The sequence below is a fragment of the Ursus arctos genome, unplaced genomic scaffold, assembly GCF_023065955.2.
Source record: "Ursus arctos isolate Adak ecotype North America unplaced genomic scaffold, UrsArc2.0 scaffold_8, whole genome shotgun sequence".
NCBI classification, from domain to species: Eukaryota; Metazoa; Chordata; class Mammalia; order Carnivora; family Ursidae; genus Ursus; species Ursus arctos.
In genome coordinates, this window is record NW_026623100.1 from 1,880,564 (window position 1) to 1,900,394 (window position 19,831).

The 19,831-nt window shown below is 37.7% G+C and overlaps 1 protein-coding gene and 1 pseudogene across 19 annotated transcripts in view; both read right to left on the minus strand.

Moving 5' to 3' along the window:
• Positions 1–19,831, minus strand: part of CCDC138 (coiled-coil domain containing 138) — a 188,544-nt gene that overhangs the window by 120,609 nt on the left and 48,104 nt on the right. For all 19 annotated transcript variants that reach the window (XM_057309185.1, XM_026516035.4, XM_026516026.4 and 16 more), the window contains 3 exons: positions 13,768–13,845; positions 13,554–13,661; positions 8,365–8,529 (listed from right to left, as the gene is read on the minus strand). In XM_057309185.1, the coding sequence (XP_057165168.1) occupies positions 8,365–8,529; positions 13,554–13,661; positions 13,768–13,845 (351 nt within the window). The remainder of the gene's footprint in view (positions 1–8,364; positions 8,530–13,553; positions 13,662–13,767; positions 13,846–19,831) is intronic.
• LOC113267849 (ubiquitin thioesterase OTUB1-like) lies at positions 10,004–13,528 on the minus strand (annotated as a pseudogene).

The following is a 19,831-nucleotide window of genomic DNA, read 5'->3' on the forward strand; positions in this document are numbered from 1 at the left end:
CATTTTTCAAAGAACTGGAACAAACAGCCCTTAAATTTGTGTGGAATCAGAAAAGGCCCCGAATCACCAAGGAACTGTTGAAAAGGAAACACAAAGCTGGGGGCATCACAATGCCGGATTTCGAGCTGTACTACAAAGCTGTGATCACAAAGACAGCATGGTACCGGCACAAAAACAGATACACAGACCAATGGAACAGAATAGAGAACCCAGAAATGGACTCTCGGCTCTTTGGGCAACTGATCTTTGATAAAGCAGGAAAAAACATCCGGTGGAAAAAAGACAGTCTCTTCAATAAATGGTGCTGGGAAAATTGGACAGCTACATGCAAAAGAATGAAACTTGGCCACTCTCTCACACCATACACAAAGATAATCTCCAAATGGATTAAAGACCTCGATGTGAGACAGGAATCCATCAAAATCCTAGAGGAGAGCATAGGCAGCAACCTCTACGACATCGGCCACAGCAACCTTTTTCATGACACATCTCCAAAGGCAAGAGAAACAAAAGATAAAATGAACTTGTGGGGCTTCATCAAGATAAAAAGCTCCGCACAGCCAAGGAAACAGTCAAAAAAACTAAGAGGCAGCCTGCGGAATGGGAGAATTTTTGCAAATGACACTACAGATAGAAGACTCGTATCCAAGATCTACAAAGAACTTCACAAATTCAATACACAAGAAACAAATAAACAAATCATAAAATGGGCAGAAGATATGAACAACATTTTTCCAATGAAGACATACAAATGGCTAACAGACACATGAAAAAATGTTCAAAATCATTAGCCATCAGGGAAATTCAAATCAAAACCACACTAAGATCCCACCTTACGCCAGTTAGCATGGCAAAAATTGACAAGGCAAGAAACAACAATTGCTGGAGAGGATATGGAGAAAGGGGATCCCTCCTACTTTGTTGGTGGGAATGCAAGTTTGTACAACCACTCTGGAAAACAGTGTGGAGGTCCCTTAAAAAGTTAAAAATTGAGCTACCCTATGATCCAGCCATTGCACTACTGGCTATTTACCCCAAAGATACAGACGTAGTGAAGAGAAGGGCCACATGCACCCCAATCTTCATAGCAGCTTTGTCCACAATAGCTAAATAGTGGAAGGAGCCGAGATGTCCTTCAACAGATGACTGGATTAAGAAGATGTGGTCCATATATACAATGGAATATTACTCGGCTATCAAAAAGAACGATTTCTCAACATTTGCTACAACATGGACGGCACTGGAGGAGATAATACTAAGTGAAATAAGTCAAGCAGAGAAAGAGAATTATCATATGATTTCCCCATCTATGGAACATAAGAACTAGGAAGATCGGTAGGGGAAGAAAGGGATAAAGAAGGGGGGAGGTAATCAGAAGGGGAATGAACCATGAGAGACTATGGACTCTGAGAAACAAAGTGAGGGCTTCAGAGGGGAGGGGGGTGGGGGAATGGGATAGGCTGGTGATGGGTATTAAGGAGGGCACGTATTGCATGGTGCACTGCTTGTTATACGCAACTAATGAATCATCGAACTTTACATCAAAAACCAGGGATGTACTATATGGTGACTAAAATAATATAATAAAAAAAAATTAAAAAAAAAAAAGAAAGAAAGAAGACAATAGGCCAACTGATGAAAATTTGCTCAACGTCACTAATCATCAGGGAAATGCAAATCAAAGCTACAATGAGGTATTATCGTACCTATTAGAATGGCTATTATCAAAGACAAGAAATAACAAGTGTTGGCAAGGTGTGAAGAAAAGGGAACCTTCATATACTGCTGACGGGGATGTACAGCCACTATGGAAAAGAGTATGGAGATTCCTCAAAAATCAAAAATATAATTACCATATGGTCCAGTAATTCCACTACTAGGTGTTTACCCAAAGAAAATAAAACATGTACTCAAAAAGATAGGTGCACCCTGTGTTTACTACAGCATTATTTACAACAGCCAAGATATGGAAGCAACCCCAGTGCCCATCGATAGGGGAATGAATAAAGAACATATGGTTATGTTAATATACAATGGAGTATTACCCAGCCATAAAAAAGAATTAGATCTTGGCATTTTCAACAACATGGATGGACCCTGAGGGGTCCATTTCATTTATATGATTTCATTTGTATGTGGAATCCAAAAACCAAACAAACAAAGGAATAAACGAATGAATGAACGAATGGACAGACCCTTATAAACAGAAAACAAACTTGTGGTGATTGTCAGAACGGAGGTGCATTGGGGAATGGGTGAAATAAATAAAGGGATTAAGTGGTATAAACTTTCAGTTAGAAAATAAATAAGTCACAGGGATGAAAACACAGTTGAGGGAATATAGGCAATAATACTGTAGTAACGTTTGGTGACAGTCGCTACACTTACGATGAGCACTGAGTAATGTTATAGCACTGTTCGATCAATATGCTGCACACCTAAAACTAATAAAACTGTATGTTAATTATACTTAAAAAAAATACAAGTAACTATATAATCTATTTTAACACAAAAAAGAATTTTCTATACACAGAAAAGAATTTTCACATATCTCCCATTAATGCTCAATCCACAAAAAAGTTATTTGAGCTCCTAAAACCTACAAAGGAAAACGGAGGTCATGGAGAGGGAGTCAAGATAATATCCCCTGCCTGTGAGTATCTTCCGCCTCAGTACAAAAGAGGAAAAAGACAAAAAAGAACATAGAGAACTATTACCTAGTGTCTAATTCTGCATAAGAAAAAGCTCTGATTTTTTATAATAAATTTTGATTATGTCAGTCAGCATACATACATCCCTAGTTTTTGATGTAATGTTCCATGATTCATTACTGCGAATAACACCCAGTGCACCACGCAATACGGGCCCTTACTACCCATCACCGGCCTATCCCATTCCCCCACCCCTGCCCCTCTGAAGCCCTCAGTTTGTTTCCCAGAGTAAATAGTCTCCCATGGTTCATTCCCCCTTCCGTTTACCCCCCCTTCTTCTTCCCTTTCTTCTCCTACTGATCTTCCTACTTCTTATGTTCCATAAATGAGTGAAACCATATGATAATTGTCTTTCTCTGCTTGACTTATTACACTTAGCATAATCTCCTCCAGTCCCATCTATGTTGCTCCAACTGTTGTGAAATTGTTCTTTTCGATGGCTGAGTAATATTCCATTGTATATATGGAGCACATATTCTTAATCCATTTGTCTGTTGAAAGGCATCTCAGCTCCCTCCACGATTTAGCTATTGTGGACAATGCTGCTATGAACACTGGGGTGCATATGGCCCTTCTCTTCACTATATCTGTATCTTTGGGGTCAATACCCAGTAGTGCAATTGCTGGGTCATACGGTAGTTCTATTTTTAACTTTTTGAGGGACCTCCACACTGTTTTCCAAAGTGGCATTACCAACTTGCATTCATACCAACAGTGTAAGAGGGTTGCCCTTTCTCCACATCTTCTCCAACATTTGTTGTTTCCCGTCTTGTCAATTTTTGCGATTCTTTTTTTATTAATATTTATTATATTATGTTCGTCACCATATAGTACACCCCTAGCTTTTGATGTAAAGTTCGATGATTCATTAGTTGCGTATAACACCCAGTGCACCATGCAATACATGCCCTCCTTAATACCCATCACCAGCCTAACCCATTCCCCCACCCACGTGGCATAAGGTGGTATCTCAAGGTGGTTTTGATTTGAATTTCCCTGACGGCTAATGATTTTGAACATTTTTTCATTTGTCTGTTAGCCATTTGTATGTCTTCATTGGAAAAGTGTCTGTTCATATCTTCTGCCCATTTTTTGATTTGATTATTTGTTTCCCATGTACTGAGTTCGAGAAGTTCTTTGTAGATCTTGGATACTAAACTTTTATCTGTAGTGTCATTTGCAAATATCTTCTCCCATTCCATGGGCCGCCTCTTAGTTTTCTTGACTGTTTCCTTGGCTGTGCAGAAGCTTTTTATCTTGATGAAGTCCCACAAGTTCATTTTATCTTTTGTTTCTCTTGCCTTTGGAGATGTGTCATGAAAAAAGTTGCTGTGGCCGATGTCAAATGGGTTACAGCCTTTGTTCTCTAGAATTTTGATGGATTCCTGTCTCACATCGAGGTCTTTCATCCATTTGGAGTTTATCTTTGTATACGGTGTGACAGAGTGGTCAAGTTTCATTCTTTTGCATATAGCTCTCCAATTTTCCCAGCACCATTTACTGAAGAGACCGTCTTTTTTCCACTGGATGTTTTTTCCTGCTTTGTCAAAGATTAGTTGCCCAAAGAGCCGAGGGTCCATTTCTGGGTTCTCTATTCTGTTCCATTGGTCTATGTGTCTGTTTTTGTGCCAGTACCATGCTGTCTTTGTGATCACAGCTTTGTAATGTAGCTTGAAATCCAGCAAAATGATGCCCCTAGCTTTGTTTTTCCTTTTCAACAGTTCCTTGGTGATTCGGGGCCTTTTCTGGTTCCACAAGAAATTTAAGGGCTGTTTGTTCCAGTTCTTTAAAAAATGTCATGGTATTTTGATCGGGATGGCACTAAAAGTGTAGATTGCTCTGGGTAGCATAGACATTTTAACTATGTTTATTCTTCTGATCCATGAGCATGGAATATTTTTTCATCTTTTTGTGTCTTCAATGTCTTTCAAGAGTGATTGGTAATTTCTAGAATATAGGTCCTTTACGTCTCTGGTTAAGTTAATACGAGATAACATATGATTTTTGGTGCTATTGTAAATGGGATGGATTCCTGAGCACTGATTTTGTATCCCGCCACATTACTGAATTGCTCTATAACTTCTAGTAGTTTGGGGGTGGAGTCTTTTGGGTTTTCCATATAGAGTATCTTGTCATTTGCGAAGAGAGATAGTCTGACTTCTTCTTTGCCGATTTGGATACCTTTTATCCCTTTTTGTTGTCCGACTGCTGCTGCAAGGACTTCTAGTACTATGTTGAATGATAATGGCGAGAGTGGGAATCCTTGTCGTGTTCCTGATCTTAAGGGAAAGGCTTCTAGCTTTTCCCCATTGAGAATGATATTTGCGGTAGGCTTTTCATAGATAGTTTTTACGAAATTGAGGAATGTACCCTCTACCCCTACACTCTGAAGGGTTTTAGTCAGGAAAGGATGCTGTATTTTGTCAAATGCTTTTTCTGCATCAATTGAGAGGATCATATGGTTCTTGCCTCTTTTCTTGTTGATATGATCTATCACGATATGATCTATCGATTTGCAAATGTTAAACCACCCTTGCATCCCAGGGATGAATCCCACTTGGTCATGATGGATAATCCTTTTCATGTACTGCTGGATCCTATTAGCTAGGATCTTGTTGAGAATTTTGGCGTCCATATTCATCAGGGATATCGGTCTGTAATTCTCCTTTTTGATGGGGTCTTTGCCTGGTTTGGGGATCAAGGTAATACTGGCCTCATAGAATGAGTTTGGTAGTTTTCCTTCTGTTTCTGTTTTTTGAAACAGCTTCAGGAGAATAGGTATTATTTCTTCTTTGAATGTTTGGTAGAATTCCAATGTTTGGGGGAATCCGTCAGGCCCTGGACTCTTGTGTTTGGGGAGGTTTTTGATCACTGCTTCAATCTCTTCATAATTAATCGGTCTGTTTAAATAATCAATTTCTTCCTGTTTCAATCTAGGTAGTTTATAGGTTTCCAGGAAGGCATCAATCTCTTCCAGGTTGTTTAATTTATTGGCATAAAGCTGTTGATAAAAGTTTCTAATGATCTTTCCTATTTTATCGGTGTTGGAAAAAACCCTGATTTTTAAAAAACCAATCATATTTTATTGTGAAACCCTTCCAAAGTGGAGCCATTAAAGGCAAGCCAAGACAAGGATGCTATCTACTATTATCTCTACTATCTACCTTATTCTGGAAGGACTATGTAAAGCAATAGAAAAATCCTGTCTTTTATATATATCAAGTTGTAAAATTGATGAGAAAATGGAATAAAATGTTTAACACTGAAAAGCAGACAACATTTTCATTAATTCTAAATAACTAAAACAAAAGGAAAACATTTAATTATCAGAACTGATGATTTCACTGAACTGTCCAGTTGTTAAAAATATAAAAATCTTCCAAATACTATCACTATCCAATTTTAGAGAATGCAAAAAAAATCATAGTCTTAATACCAAAAAAATTTCCAAACCTAGTAAAATAAATGAAAAAGGAAACATGCAAAATACACATGTATAAAATTATAAACTTCATTTAAGAACATGAAAAACTAATTATATAAAAGGAGGGATGGGAAAACTTATTATAAAAATACCAATTCTTAATCAATCTAGAAATTAAATGCAGTAACAATAAAATATAAAAAGCCTTTTAAAAATTAAATTGAGCATCTTAGACAATTAAAAATTTCTTGTAAGAATAACCAGAAATTTCCCTGCCTGTGCATATTAATCATATATTAAAGTCAAAATTAATCAGAACACTGAGGTAGTTGTACAGGAACATAGAGATCAATGGAACAGAGTAATGACTACAGAAATAGATGCCACCTCATAAATACATTTCATATACAATATATATTTCACATACAGTTCAAATCAATGGGTAAAACAGTAGTTGCTCCACAAGGACAACTTGTTTACCATTTAAAAAATTAAAGTGTATCTCTACTGTATTCTTTACACCAAACTCTATCATAGATGAATTAAATATTTCAAAGATAACCATAAAAAAATAAAAAGCCTAGAAACATAAAAAATACAAAGTTAAAGATTTTGCAAATGTTGGGGCAAGAGAAGTGTATTTTGCGGTGGTATGATGCAGTGGTAGAAATAAAAGAAAGTATATGAGTTTACATAAAAATGTAAAACTTTTATATAACATAGAATACTACTATGGAATCTCCAGGCACAGTGAACAAACAAAAAATAATCTCGAAAAAGAACAAAGTTGAAGGTCTCACACTTCCTGATTTCAAACTGCTACAAAGCTACAGTAATTAAAATAGTATGGTATTCGCATAGAGAGAGAGAGATACAGACCAATGGAATAGAGAGAGCCCAGATATAAGACCTCACATACATGATGAAATGATGTTTGTCAAGAGTGCCAATATCACTCAATGGGTAAAAAGATGGTAGCTTCAATAAATGGTGCTGGGAAAACTGGATATCCACATGTGAAAAATGAAGTTAGACCCTTACCCTGTACCAGAGACAAAAAACTGAAAACTAAAAATGAAGCAAAGACTTCAATATAACTAAAACTAAACTAATATCTAGGAGCATTACTTGGCTTATGGCCCTTTTATTCCCATCTTCAAATCTAGCAAGCACGGGCTGAGTCTCTGACCTGTTTTTCTGCTCCTTTGGTGAAAAGCTTACAGGATTACTGGGCCCACCCAGACAATCCTGGTCAATCTCTAGTGGAAAGTCAGCTGATTAGCAGCCGTAATTCACTTCTGCCACAGAACATAACATATGGGGATTACGATAAAAATTTTGAAGCCCATTATTCTGCCAAGCAGAAAAGGCATTTAGAAGAAACATTTTAGGTAAGGATGAAAACTGGAAATAATTCTCTAAAATGGAATCCTGGCCAATATTTAATAATTATGAAATTATTTCTAAAAACATTAAACCAAACAACTTTAGATGTCTACTCTTCAAAGTTTTAATATTATTTCCTATAGAACATAATTGTCAACCTCTAATGACCACATATACTAACTAGAAATCATGAGTACCAATAACCAAATTAATGTAACTTAAGAAAATGGTCACTTTTTTTGTTAATGAGAAGCCCCTTGCAAATAGATTTTTTATATCTTCATGACAAAAAACAAAATTATTTTAGTGGAATTTGAATCCTAAAATGATGTGTTTTCAGGAATTGTTCATATCACTGATCATCTGCCTATCTAGTATAAAATTACTTGTGCCATTTTTAGAGCAAGTTCTTTTTTTTTTTTTTTTTAAGATTTTATTTATTTATTTGACAGAGAAAGAGACAGCCAGCGAGAGGGAACACAAGCAGGGGGAGTGGGAGAGGAAGAAGCAGGCTCATAGCGGAGGAGCCTGATGTGGGGCTCGATCCCATAACGCCGGGATCACGCCCTGAGCCGAAGGCAGACGCTTAACCGCTGTGCCACCCAGGCGCCCCTAGAGCAAGTTCTTAACTTCTGGTCTCTATTTTTAAAAAGAAATTCCCATTATAAGAAAAATATAAGTATGAATTAATTTTAATTAAGTCTGGAATGAATCTTTTTAAAACTACTGGTATGGTCAATTTTCTATCAAAAATACTTTCAGTATTTTTTTCTCTTGTAACACATACAACAGGCTTACAGTTTTAATCTTCATGAGTCATATATATCAAACCAAAAAACAAACCTTTATACACTTCTCCTGAATATCATTTCTCTGAGAAGCAAATCTGAGTAGCGGCTTTTCACCATCCATTCCAGATTCTTCACTTTTTATTTTACTAAGGTGATGATCTGAAATCCAGTCCATGAAGACAGTTAAAAGTTCATAAACTTGTGCATTAAGTGGTACCTACAGGTAAAAAATTAAATCAAGCATTTATTTCCATTCACAACTTCATAAAATTTCAAGAGCAAGCTTTAAATTTGGGGATTAAAGAATAATTTACCTGAAGGTCACTAATATATGTACTGAATGAAAAAGCATCCCCCAAAAAAGGAAATTCCCAATCAAACATCTCCAATTAACATGAGAAGTATGTTAAATAATGGCTGAGAGGAGAGAAAACCCATCGTAAAAAGGAAATTGAGGAACGGCTGGGCGGCTCAGTCAGTTGGGCATCCGACTCTTGATCTCAGCTTAGGTCTTGTTCCTCAGGGTCGTGAGTTCAAGCCCTGCACTAGGCTCCATGCAGAGCATGGAGCCTACTGAAAAAAAAAAGAAAGAAAGAAAAGAAAAGAAAAGAAAAGAAAAGAAAAGAAAAGAAAGAAAGAAAGAAAGAAAACTGAGGGGCACCTGGGTGGTTCAGTCCATTAAGTGTCTGGCTTTAGCTCAGGTCATGATCCTAGGGCCCTGGGATGAAGTCCTGGATCAGGCTCCCTGCTCAGCGAAAAGCCTGCTTCTCCTTCTGCCTGCCACACCCCCTGTTTATGCTCTTTCTGTCTCTAACAAATTATATTTATATTAATTATATACATATATATAATATATATAAAATTATAACAAATATTTTAATTAAAAAAAGGAAATTGAAAGAACTGAACCTTACTACCAAAAAAGAAAATTCTTTATCCAAGTTTCATAACATAGAAAAGGTTTTACTTTTCTGGCCTTAACTCAGGAGCATAAACCTAACACTAACCATAAAACTAAAATAACCATGGAACTAAAAGATTTGAACAAGTGTAAAGGTTTAGAAAGTTAAACAACTTCTACCATGGAAATTCGTATTTTCTTCTTGCCAAAAAAAGTCATTTCCTTCTGTTTTTTTTTTTTTTTTTTAAAGATTTTATTTATTTATTTGACAGAGAGAGAGACAGCCAGTGAGAGAGGGAACACAGGCAGGGGGAGTGGAAGAGGAAGAAGCAGGCTCATAGCAGAGGAGCCTGATGTGGGGCTCGATCCCATAACGCCGGGATCACGCCCTGAGCCGAAGGCAGACGCTTAACCGCTATGCCACCCAGGCGCCCCCATTTCCTTCTTTTTCTTTATAACATTCTATAAACAGAATAAAAAGTCATAAACATGTATAAATTCAATTACACTGATTTTAGTATCCCTTCAAATAACTTTTAGTCAATTTCATTCTACATTTATCACATCTACCTTAAACAGGGAACTATGCTAGACTTAGGTTCTAAGAAATCTGAAGACAGAACTACAAAAGCAAATAAGCAAAAAGGTAACATTAAAAGAAAGCAATCCACAAAATCAAAATGAGATGATTAAAAACAGAGTTGTATTATTCTAAACAAGGATAATTTTTTAAATTTTTAATTTAAATTAAATTTAATTCACATATACTATTAGTTTCAGAGGTAGAATTCAGTGATTCATCAGTTGTACACAACACCTAGTTGTATACACCCAGTTACTTCAAGTGCCCTTCTTAATGCCATCACCCAGTTACTCCATTCCCCCACCCACCTCCTCTCCAGCAACCCTCAGTTTGTTCTCTATAGTTACAAGTCTTCTACCGTTTGCCTCCGTCTCTGTTTTCCTCTTATTTTACTTTCCTTCCCTTCCCCTATGTTCATCTGTTCCATTTCTTAAATTCTACCTATGAGTGAAATCATATGGTATCTGTCTTCCTCTGACTTTACTTATTTTGCTTAGCATAATACCCTCTAGTTCCACCCACATCATTGCACATGGCAAGATTTCATTCTTTTTGATGTCAGAGTAATATTCCATTGCATATATATACCACCTCTTCTTTATTCATTCATATGTTGATGGACATTTGGGCTCTTTCCATAGTTTGCCTATTGTGGACATGCTGCTGTAAACATTGGGGTGCATGTGCCCCTTCAGATCACTATTTTTGCATCCTTTGGATAAATACCTAATATTGCAATTGCTGCATCATAGGATAGCTCTATTTTTAACTTTTTGAGGAAACTCCATACTGTTTTCCAGAGTGGCTGCACCAGCTTGCTTTCCCACCAGTAGTGTAAGAGGGTTCCCCTTTCTCTGTATCCTCACCAACATCCATTATTTCCTGAGTTGTTCATTTTAGCCCTTCTGACTGGCGTGAGGTGGTGTCTTATTGTGGTTTTGATTTGTATTTCCCTGATGCCCAGTGATGTTGAGCCATTTTTCATGTGTCTGATGGCCATTTGTATGACTTCTTTGGAGAAATGTCTGTTCATGTCTTCTGCCCATTTCTTGACTTGATTATTTGTGTTTTGGGTGTTGCGTTTGATAAGTTCTTTCTAGATTTGGACAGTAGCCCTTTATCTGATATGCCATTTGCAGATATCTTCTCCCATTCTGTCAGTTGTCTTTTGGTTTTGTTGACTATTTCCTTTGCTGTGCAAAAATTCCAATAGTTCATTTTTCCTTTGTTTCCCTTGCCTCTGGAGACGTGTCTAGCAAGAAGTTGCTGCGGCCAAGGTCTAAGAGGTTACCACCTGTGTTCTCCTCCAGAATTTTGATGGATTCCTGTCTCACATTTAGGTCTTCCATCCATTTTGAGTTTATTTTGTGTATGGTGTAAGAAAGTGGTCCAGTTTCATTCTTCTGCATGTGGCTGTCCAATTTTCCCAACGCCATTTGTTGAAGAGACTGTGTTTTTTCCATTGGCTATCCTTTCCTGCTTTGTTGAAGATTAGCTGACCAGAGAGTTGAGGGTCCATTTCTGGGTTCTCTATTCTGTTCCATTGATCTATGCATCTGTTTTTATGCCAGTATCATACTGTCTTGATATTTGCAACTTTGTAATGTAGCTTGAAGTCTGGAATTGTGATGCCTCCAGCTTTGGTTTTCTTTTTCCACATTCCTTTGGCCATTCAGGGTTTTCTTCTGGTTCCATACAAATTGTAGGATTGTTCTGAACAGAGGTAATTTTAACCTGTTTTCTTCAAATAGAAACTTTAGATGATAACTTTAATCATCTTAAGTACTAAGTATAAAAGCATCTCCTTTAACAAAACATGTAAGGTGTATGACAGGAAGAAGGTGAGGGTAGTGAAATATTTTCATTTTCAAACACAAAAAAATTTCTGTACATGTGTGTTACCTGGCAGAGGCAGTGGCAGGCCAAAGCTGGCCCTATTTGTACAAGAAAGCACAGGTCCAAGCCAGGAGAGGAGGTAAACCTTGGGCTTGGAGCCCTCAGAAAAGATGTGCAGGTTGGTGTTGAAGCCCTTGCTGTGGTCCCCTCCACCCACCTGGAAGGAGAACCTGAGGGCCTGGACTGGCATGATGGTGTGGATGTGGTTACTCTCCCTGTACATAGCCTCTACCTCCTGGTATCAGAACACCTTGACACAGTCTGCCCATTCTCAGTGAAGTGCTCTGAGAACCTGCTCTCACACTACAAGTAGCCTGAGGTGAGTAGATGCAGAGAGACTAACAGGAAGTCCAAGGTCCTCTGGTTGTTAAAGGAGGAAAGCAGGTTGGCTACTGAGGTATGCTTCTCCATCTGCTCAATCAGGTCTGTAAATGTGGTGTGGAAATCTTCAAACTGCGAACTCAGTGAAGCTCTGGGACACCAGGTCCTCTTTAATCTTGGCAGACACCGGCTTGAATTGCTAAAACTCCTTGCCTACATCCAGCAGCACCTCCAGGTGTGAGCATCCAAAAGCTCAAAAGAAGGAGTTCACATAAAGTCTGGTCTTGCAGATATATAAGAACTTTTGGTGAACGTGCTCAATCTTCTGTTTACGGGTATAATCCTCAGCATACTTCCTGTACAGGATGGAGAGCTTCAACAGCTCCAAGAACAAAAGGTTCTGCACAGCAATCTTTTGTTGAATTTGGTCCTGCTGAGCCATGATATCTTTACCATAGACCAGCCAGATAGTTTAAACCTTCAGAGTCACACTGCCCAATGGTGGCTCCTGATTTTGCTACTAAGATTCCTCCACAACTATCTTTAAATGATGCCATATTCCCACTTTATGAAAAGAACTAGAGGATTTATCAAAATTATTAACAGCCCACAGTGAGAGATCACTAATCACCCACTGAAAAGGTCAAAATGAAAAAGTGAAAACACCAAACGTTTGCATAGTTGTGGAGTTACCACAACATTCAAACATTGCTAGTAGGAGTATAAAATGGTATAACTGCTTGGGAAACCAGCAGTTTCACAAAAAGTCAAATATCTATGACCCAGAAATTCCAGTACTGGTTTTATTTCCAAGGGGAATGAAAACATCTGTCCATTAAAAGCCTGTACACAAGCATTCTTAGCAGCTTTATTCATAACAGACAAAAAGTAGAAATAGCCCAGGTGTCTATTAAAGAAGAATGGATAAATAAATTGTGATATATTCATACAGTGGAATACTCCTGAGCAATACAGAGGAACAAACTACTAACACAACCAATGTTATGATGAGCAAAATAAGCCTTAACCAAATGAGTGCACACCTACTGACTGAAGTTCTAAAACAGGCAAAATTCATTTATGGTGATAGAAATCAGATTAACAGCTACTTCTTGCAGGGAAGAACTAAGAAGGGACATAAGGGAACTTTCTAAGGTGATGGAAATGTTCTATATCTAGTTGCAGGTTACATGAGTATAGGTTACATGAGTAAAAAAATCCTTAGGAAAAAATAAATAAATAAAGGCCATTCAGGCATGGATTGCAGTCTTGACAGAAAACATTAAAAGCTTGGTATCTTAAAAGACAATGAATAATAAAGCTCCTGTTAAGCTTAAGGTCTGTGCCTGAAACACTGCTGACATATTTTGTTTTGCTTTTATAAATAAAAGCATATTAGAAATATTATATAGATATTTCTCTGTAAAGGAATTATTATGGTGATCCTTTCATACCAAAATGATGTTTACCAAAAACAGATTCAAGAACAAAGAGAAAATGTCTTTGTTTCCTATTGGAGAAATTTTCAGTCATATCATACCTTGTGAGTTTTTGAGACTGGTACTTTTTCTTGTTTTAAACTTTTCATTTCATTAGCAGCATGAGAATTTCCTTTCAATCTCTGTATTGTCATAAATTCATACTTCCTCTGCAACAGCACATATCCATGAATTAAAACACAATTGTATTAAAGGTGAGAAAATCCAAAGGCAATCATTTAAAATTCACTTGTGTCAAAACAGCAGGCAACTTACCTGTAAATTATCTAAACGAGCTTGAACTCTCTTAGCCTGAATCTCCATCTTCTTGTTTTCTTCACTTACTTCATTTAACTAAAGAGAGAAAACATTAAATATTTCAATATAAAACGTAAGCTGATTTCATACTAAAGGTTTTGCAAATATCTTATCTAGTCTGTATTACCAACATAACAAAACAGAGGTAGCATTCATAATTTACAAAGATCACCGCTTATGCTAATTAGACTTATCATGGAAATAATTTTGAAATGTATAGTTAATCACTATGATACACACCTGAAACTAAGAGATTATTGTACATCAATTATACTTCAATAAAGAAATAAAAATTTTAATTAAAAAAATGATAGTTAAAATCATTTGTCCTAAAGTACTTACAGTATCTAAGTTTACTTCATTCTATAAAAATTTTGCAAGGCCCCTGACATCTTACAAGTATGTGTTTTAATGGGAAATTTCTTTTAATCGAACTTTTTATGTATGTACATAAAAGTGTACAAATCATTAAGCATGCAGTGTAATTAATTATTGAAATTGGATTAAATATATAAATTTGGGAAGAACTGACATGTTTACAAATATTGAGTCTTCATATCTATGAACATAACAGAGCCTTCAATTTACTTAGGTCTTATTTATTTTAATAATGTTTTGTACTTTTCAGTATATGTGTTACATACATCTTTCTTTTAAATTTATTCCTGAATAGCTAATGCTTTTTGATGCTATTATCAGTGATATCTGTCAATAAATGACATTATCTGATTACTGCTGGTATATAAAAATACATTTGATTTCTGTATATTGAACTTATATCCAAAGATTCTCCTACATTAGCTTTATTCTACTAACTTGTCTGTATATTCGTTTGGATACCTGTGTATACAGTTACATAACCATGTTATCACTAGATAATTCTTATTTCTTCCTTTCTGATCCTTATTTTCTATTTTTTTTTTCCCCTATCGCACCAACTAGGATTCTCAGTACTGTGTTTAGTAGAAACAGCAACAGTGAGTACCCTTGCTTTCTTCTGATTTCAGAGGGAAAACACTTCAATAACTTAAGTATGATTTTGTTGTTTTTTTGTAGATATTTTATCAAAATTAAGTTTTCTTTTATTACTATTATCATGAGTTAGTGTTGAATTTTATTATCAATAGAAATAATACGATTTTTTCTTTTATCAGATAACATGTTCCTTTTCAAATGATAAACCATGATTTTCAAATGATAAACCATAATTTCCAAATGATAAACTTTGTATTCCTGTATTAAATCCACTTAGTTATATTATTTTTATGTATTGCCAGATTCAATGTGCTAATACCTAAATTTTTTGCATCTATATTCATGCAACCAGTTTGAATTTTTCTTTTAACAATCTTACACATTTAGTTTCAAGGTTATGCTGGCCTCACACAACAAGAAGGAGAGTTTTTCTCTCTTTTTCTATTTATATTTAATGTATGTAATGTTTCCTCCTTAAAAGATAGTCATAAGGGGTGCCTGCATGGCTCAGTCGGTTAAACATCTGCTTTTGGTTCAGGTCATGATCCCTGGGTCCTGGGATCGAGGCCCACATCGGGCTTCCTGCACAGTGGGAGTCTGCTTCTCCTTCTCGCTCTCTCTCTCTTCTCCTCCCTTTCTCTCAGTCAAATAAATAAATAAAATCTTAAATAAAAAAAAAAAGATAGTCATAAGTCTTGCTGCTCCTTCTCTGAAGGTAAAGTGTCTTATTTTTCTCTGATCACTTTTAAATTTTTATCTTTATCTAATGTTTTCAGCAGTCTTAAAACAATGTTCCTATGTATGGTTTTCCTCAACATTTATTCTGTTTAGGCTTAACATAATTTTTTGAATCTGTAAGTTGGCATATTGCTTTTACAAGTTTTGGATAATACATGGCCATTTCTCTTCATATATTTTGATTCTACCCTATGATCTCTTTTGAACTCTCATGTTAAAAATTGTAACTAAACATCTCTCTTTTATAAATTTGTTTATTCTTCCTCCAATGTTTTTATTTCAAAACTTTTTAGGAAATGATCTTCCAGTTCATTAATCCTGTCTTCAGCTGTATCTCATGTGCTATTAAACCCATTCACTGGAGTTCTGAAATTCAATTAGTATATTTTTTAGTTTTGGAATTTCATTTTAATTCCTTTTTATAAATTTTGTTTCTCTAATGAAGTTCTCAATCTTTTTTTTTTCTACTTTCTTAAACGTATTAATCATTGTTTTAAAGTCAGTGCCTACTAACTCTAATACCTGGATCACTGCCAGGCATATTCTATATTGAGTTATGTGATTCTGTCTTTTTATAATTTTTATTTAAGTTTTAGTTAGTTAACATACAGTGCAATATTGGTTTCATGAAGAGAATTCAGAGATTCATGCGATTCTATCTTTTAATGTAATGATTAATTTTGTATAGAACGACAAAGAAAATTTATAAATTTTGTACACAATTATTTTCTTTAAGAGAGGGCTCATTCTTTCCTTTGCTAGAAACTCAAAATGGGAACTGATCACCTTACTCTAAACAGGAACTGAGATCAGTTAAGACCATAATTCAGCTTAAGGAGGGTTCTATATATCTCTAATTTGCCTCCTCCTAGGGTACAACCCCGATCCTTTCAACTGAGAGCCTATGGTATTCACAGGGACTCTCTACCCTGATAAGTCCTGAATATTAATCCTTGACTCCTCAGTGTGGCAAGACTTAATGGGAACTGTTTTATTATTATCATTATTGTTATTATTGCAGACTTATTTATGTCCAATGCTACCATAAATTAATTACTATGCAAGTCAGTCACAGAAATAACTTACCATTTTATTTAGCAATTTTGAAACACAGTTGAGCTTTGAACCATGCTGGGGTGATGGTCACCAACCCCTGGGCAATTAAAAAATTCACATAAAACTTTTGACGCCCCCAAACACTTTACTAGTAGCTTACTGTGACAAGGGGCCTTAATGATGACATAAATAGTCAATTAACACATATTTTTATGTTATATGTATCATACACAATGTTCTTATAATAAAGTAAGCTAGAGAAAACAAAATGTTATTAGGAGAATCGTAAGGAGAGACATTCCAAGATGGTGGAGGAATCGGAGACCTTACTTTTGTCTGGTCCCAGGAATTCAGCTAGAGAGCTATCACATCATTCTGAACTCCTATGAACTGAACCGGAGCTCTAAAAGAATCCAATTTTACAAATAGAAAAGCGACCACTTTCTGCAAGGTAGGAGGTGTGGAGAAGTGAATCCTAGGCGATATACTGGAAGATAAACCGCGAGAGTAGGGAGCAGTGGAAAGCCGGCTACCAGAAAGTAATATAGCAGTGGAGTGCAAAATCAGAACCTTTAGAAGTCTGCTCTGGCATTGGACGTCCCTGCCTGAAAGGTACTCAGGTGGCCAAGCAGGGAGGAATCCTGGGTTGGACAGTGTGTTCTCAGGATCCCAGGGGTCACAGAAGGAATGGGGGACCTGAGTGCAGCAGAGTTCCAGCATTGGAGTGGGAAACCGGGCTTCAATCAGCGAGCCCAGAAGTGGGCTTTCACAACAGTGCTGTTATAAACCACAAATCGCAGAACGGCTGGGCAACCGCTCTCTGAGCAGGGCACCAGCAAGTGGCAGAACCACAGCAAGACCACCCTCCCTCACCAGAAGGAATGGTGCAGTAGGAGTCTGAAGGGTTTAGAGACTTGAAGAAGAGTCACATGCCTAAAACAGAAATGCTCAGTCATGGGCTAGGTGAGCACGAAGTGCAGACGGAGACGAGGGACGCAGGAACGATTGACTGTTTCTCCCCAATGGCACACTGAGCAGTGGGGGGCGAGAACTTTCAGCTCTGGGGCTGGAGATTGGGGGGCTGCTATTTCCATTCTCAACCTCTAAAACAGCTCAAAAAGCCTTCAGGGAACAAAAGACACAGAGAGCAATCTGGGGCCCATTACGTAGCCTGACCCCTGGCATGGGGCGGTGCAGTTCCTCCTGGGGCAAAAACACCTGAGAATCAGCGCAACAGGACCTCCCCCAGAAGATCAGGAAGAATATCCAGCTAAGACCAAGATTACCAATCACAAAGAACTGCAAAACTCCATGGGGTGACTGGGTGGCTAAGTCGTTAAGCGTCGGTCTTTGGCTCAGGTCATGATCCCAGAGTCCTGGGATCGAACCCCACATCAGGCTCCCTTCTCAGCAGGAAGCCTGCCTTTCCCTCTCCCACTCTCCCTGTTTGTGTTTCCTCTCTCACTGCCTCTCTGTCAAATAAATAAAAATCTTAAAAAAAAAACACAAAAAACTGCAGCGCTAGGGGAAAACAGTATATGGAAGTTATGGGTTTTTTTCTCATGATTTAGTCTTCCAAATTTAATATTTCTTTTCCCCTTCCTTTTCAACCAATTATTTATTTTGTCAACTTTTTTTAAGTCGCTGATAATTTTCATTTTTATAGTTACATTCTATCCTTTCATTGTATTTAATTTTATTTTTGTATATACGTAAGTGTTTCTTTTTTTACAATTGTGGGATCTAGGCTTTTTTTTTAAGATTTTACTTATTTATTTGTCAGAGAGAGAGAGAAAGGGAGAGAGGGAGCATAAGCAGGGGGAGCAGCAAGCAGAGGGAAAAGCAAGCTCCCTGCTGAGCAAGGAGCCTGATGGGGGACTTGAATCGAGGACCCGATGGCCTGAGCCGAAGGCAGATGTTTAACCACCTGAGCCACCTAGGTGTCCCGGGATCTAGTTTTAAACAAACGGAGCAAAGTACACATAGGATCCAATGTATTGCTCTGTTCTGTTCACCTGTTTGATTATATTCTCTCTCTCTCTCTTATTTATTTATTTATTTATTTATTTATGGTTTCAGGGCTCTCCTGATTTGCTTAGTGTATATTTATCTGGGGTCACTGTTGCCATTTAAGTACTTTGTTCTCTCATTCATCTATTCTTCTCTGGACAGAATAACAAGATGGGAGGAGGGGAGCTGGCGGAGGAGAAGGGGACCCTATTTCAACAGTCGCCCTGAATCGAGATGAATATCTACCAGACCATCCTGAACACCCACAAAATCAGCCTGAAATGTAAGAAGATTCATCTGGATCTCTACAAACAGAACATCTCCGGTGCTGGGTATCAGGTATGAAGCGGGGAGCTGAGAGTCTGCACGCATATGTCGGAAGATAAACAAAAGGGGGGGGAAGCCACCGAGCTCGTGCGCCGGTAAGGCAGAAGCCTCCCATGCTGGGGAGCAGACCGGACTCTCAGTCCAATAGCCATAGGGAAACCAGACTGAAACCAGTGCACGGGAGTGTGCTTGTGAACCAGGAGCAGCCAGCAGTTTTAGAAAGACAAAGGGCAGAGATATGCTGGCCCTGGGAGCGAGGACTGGGAGGCAGCTGTGGGGTGCACAACCTGGGACGTTGTAGGTTTTTAGCAGCACAAACAGAAATGGAGTCAGAATGGCCTGGAGAACTCAATGAAGAGCAGACTGCGATCTCTCTGTTCGGAGACAGAGACCTGGATACAGTCACTGCTGCTCTGACTCTCAAAAGAGACACTGAAAGCTGCCAGGGAAAGCCACCAGAGAACAAAAGCATGGAAAAACCAGTTCTCACTGTGCCCATCCCTCCCCCTCCACGGGGGACAGGGCAACTCTACCCAAACAGGGTTGCCTGAGTCAGTGGGGTAGGCCCCTCTCCCAGAAGGCAGGCTGAAAAAACAAGCAGCCCACATCCCTAAGGTCCCTATAAAACAAGCGCATCTTGCTTGGGTCCTGGTCAATAATCCGGGCTCTATACCTCCCTGCAACCATACCTCACCAGAATGACGAAGAGGGGGAATCCCCAACAAAGGAAAGAAACAGAGACTGTGACCTCTGCCACAGAACTAATGGATATGGATATACCCAAGATGTCAGAAATGGATTTCAGAGTAACAATTATCAAGATGATGTATAGGCTTGAAAAAATATTAACGAAAATATAGAATCTCTAAGGGCTAAAACGAGAACGAATCTGGCAGAAATTAAGAATTCTATGAAT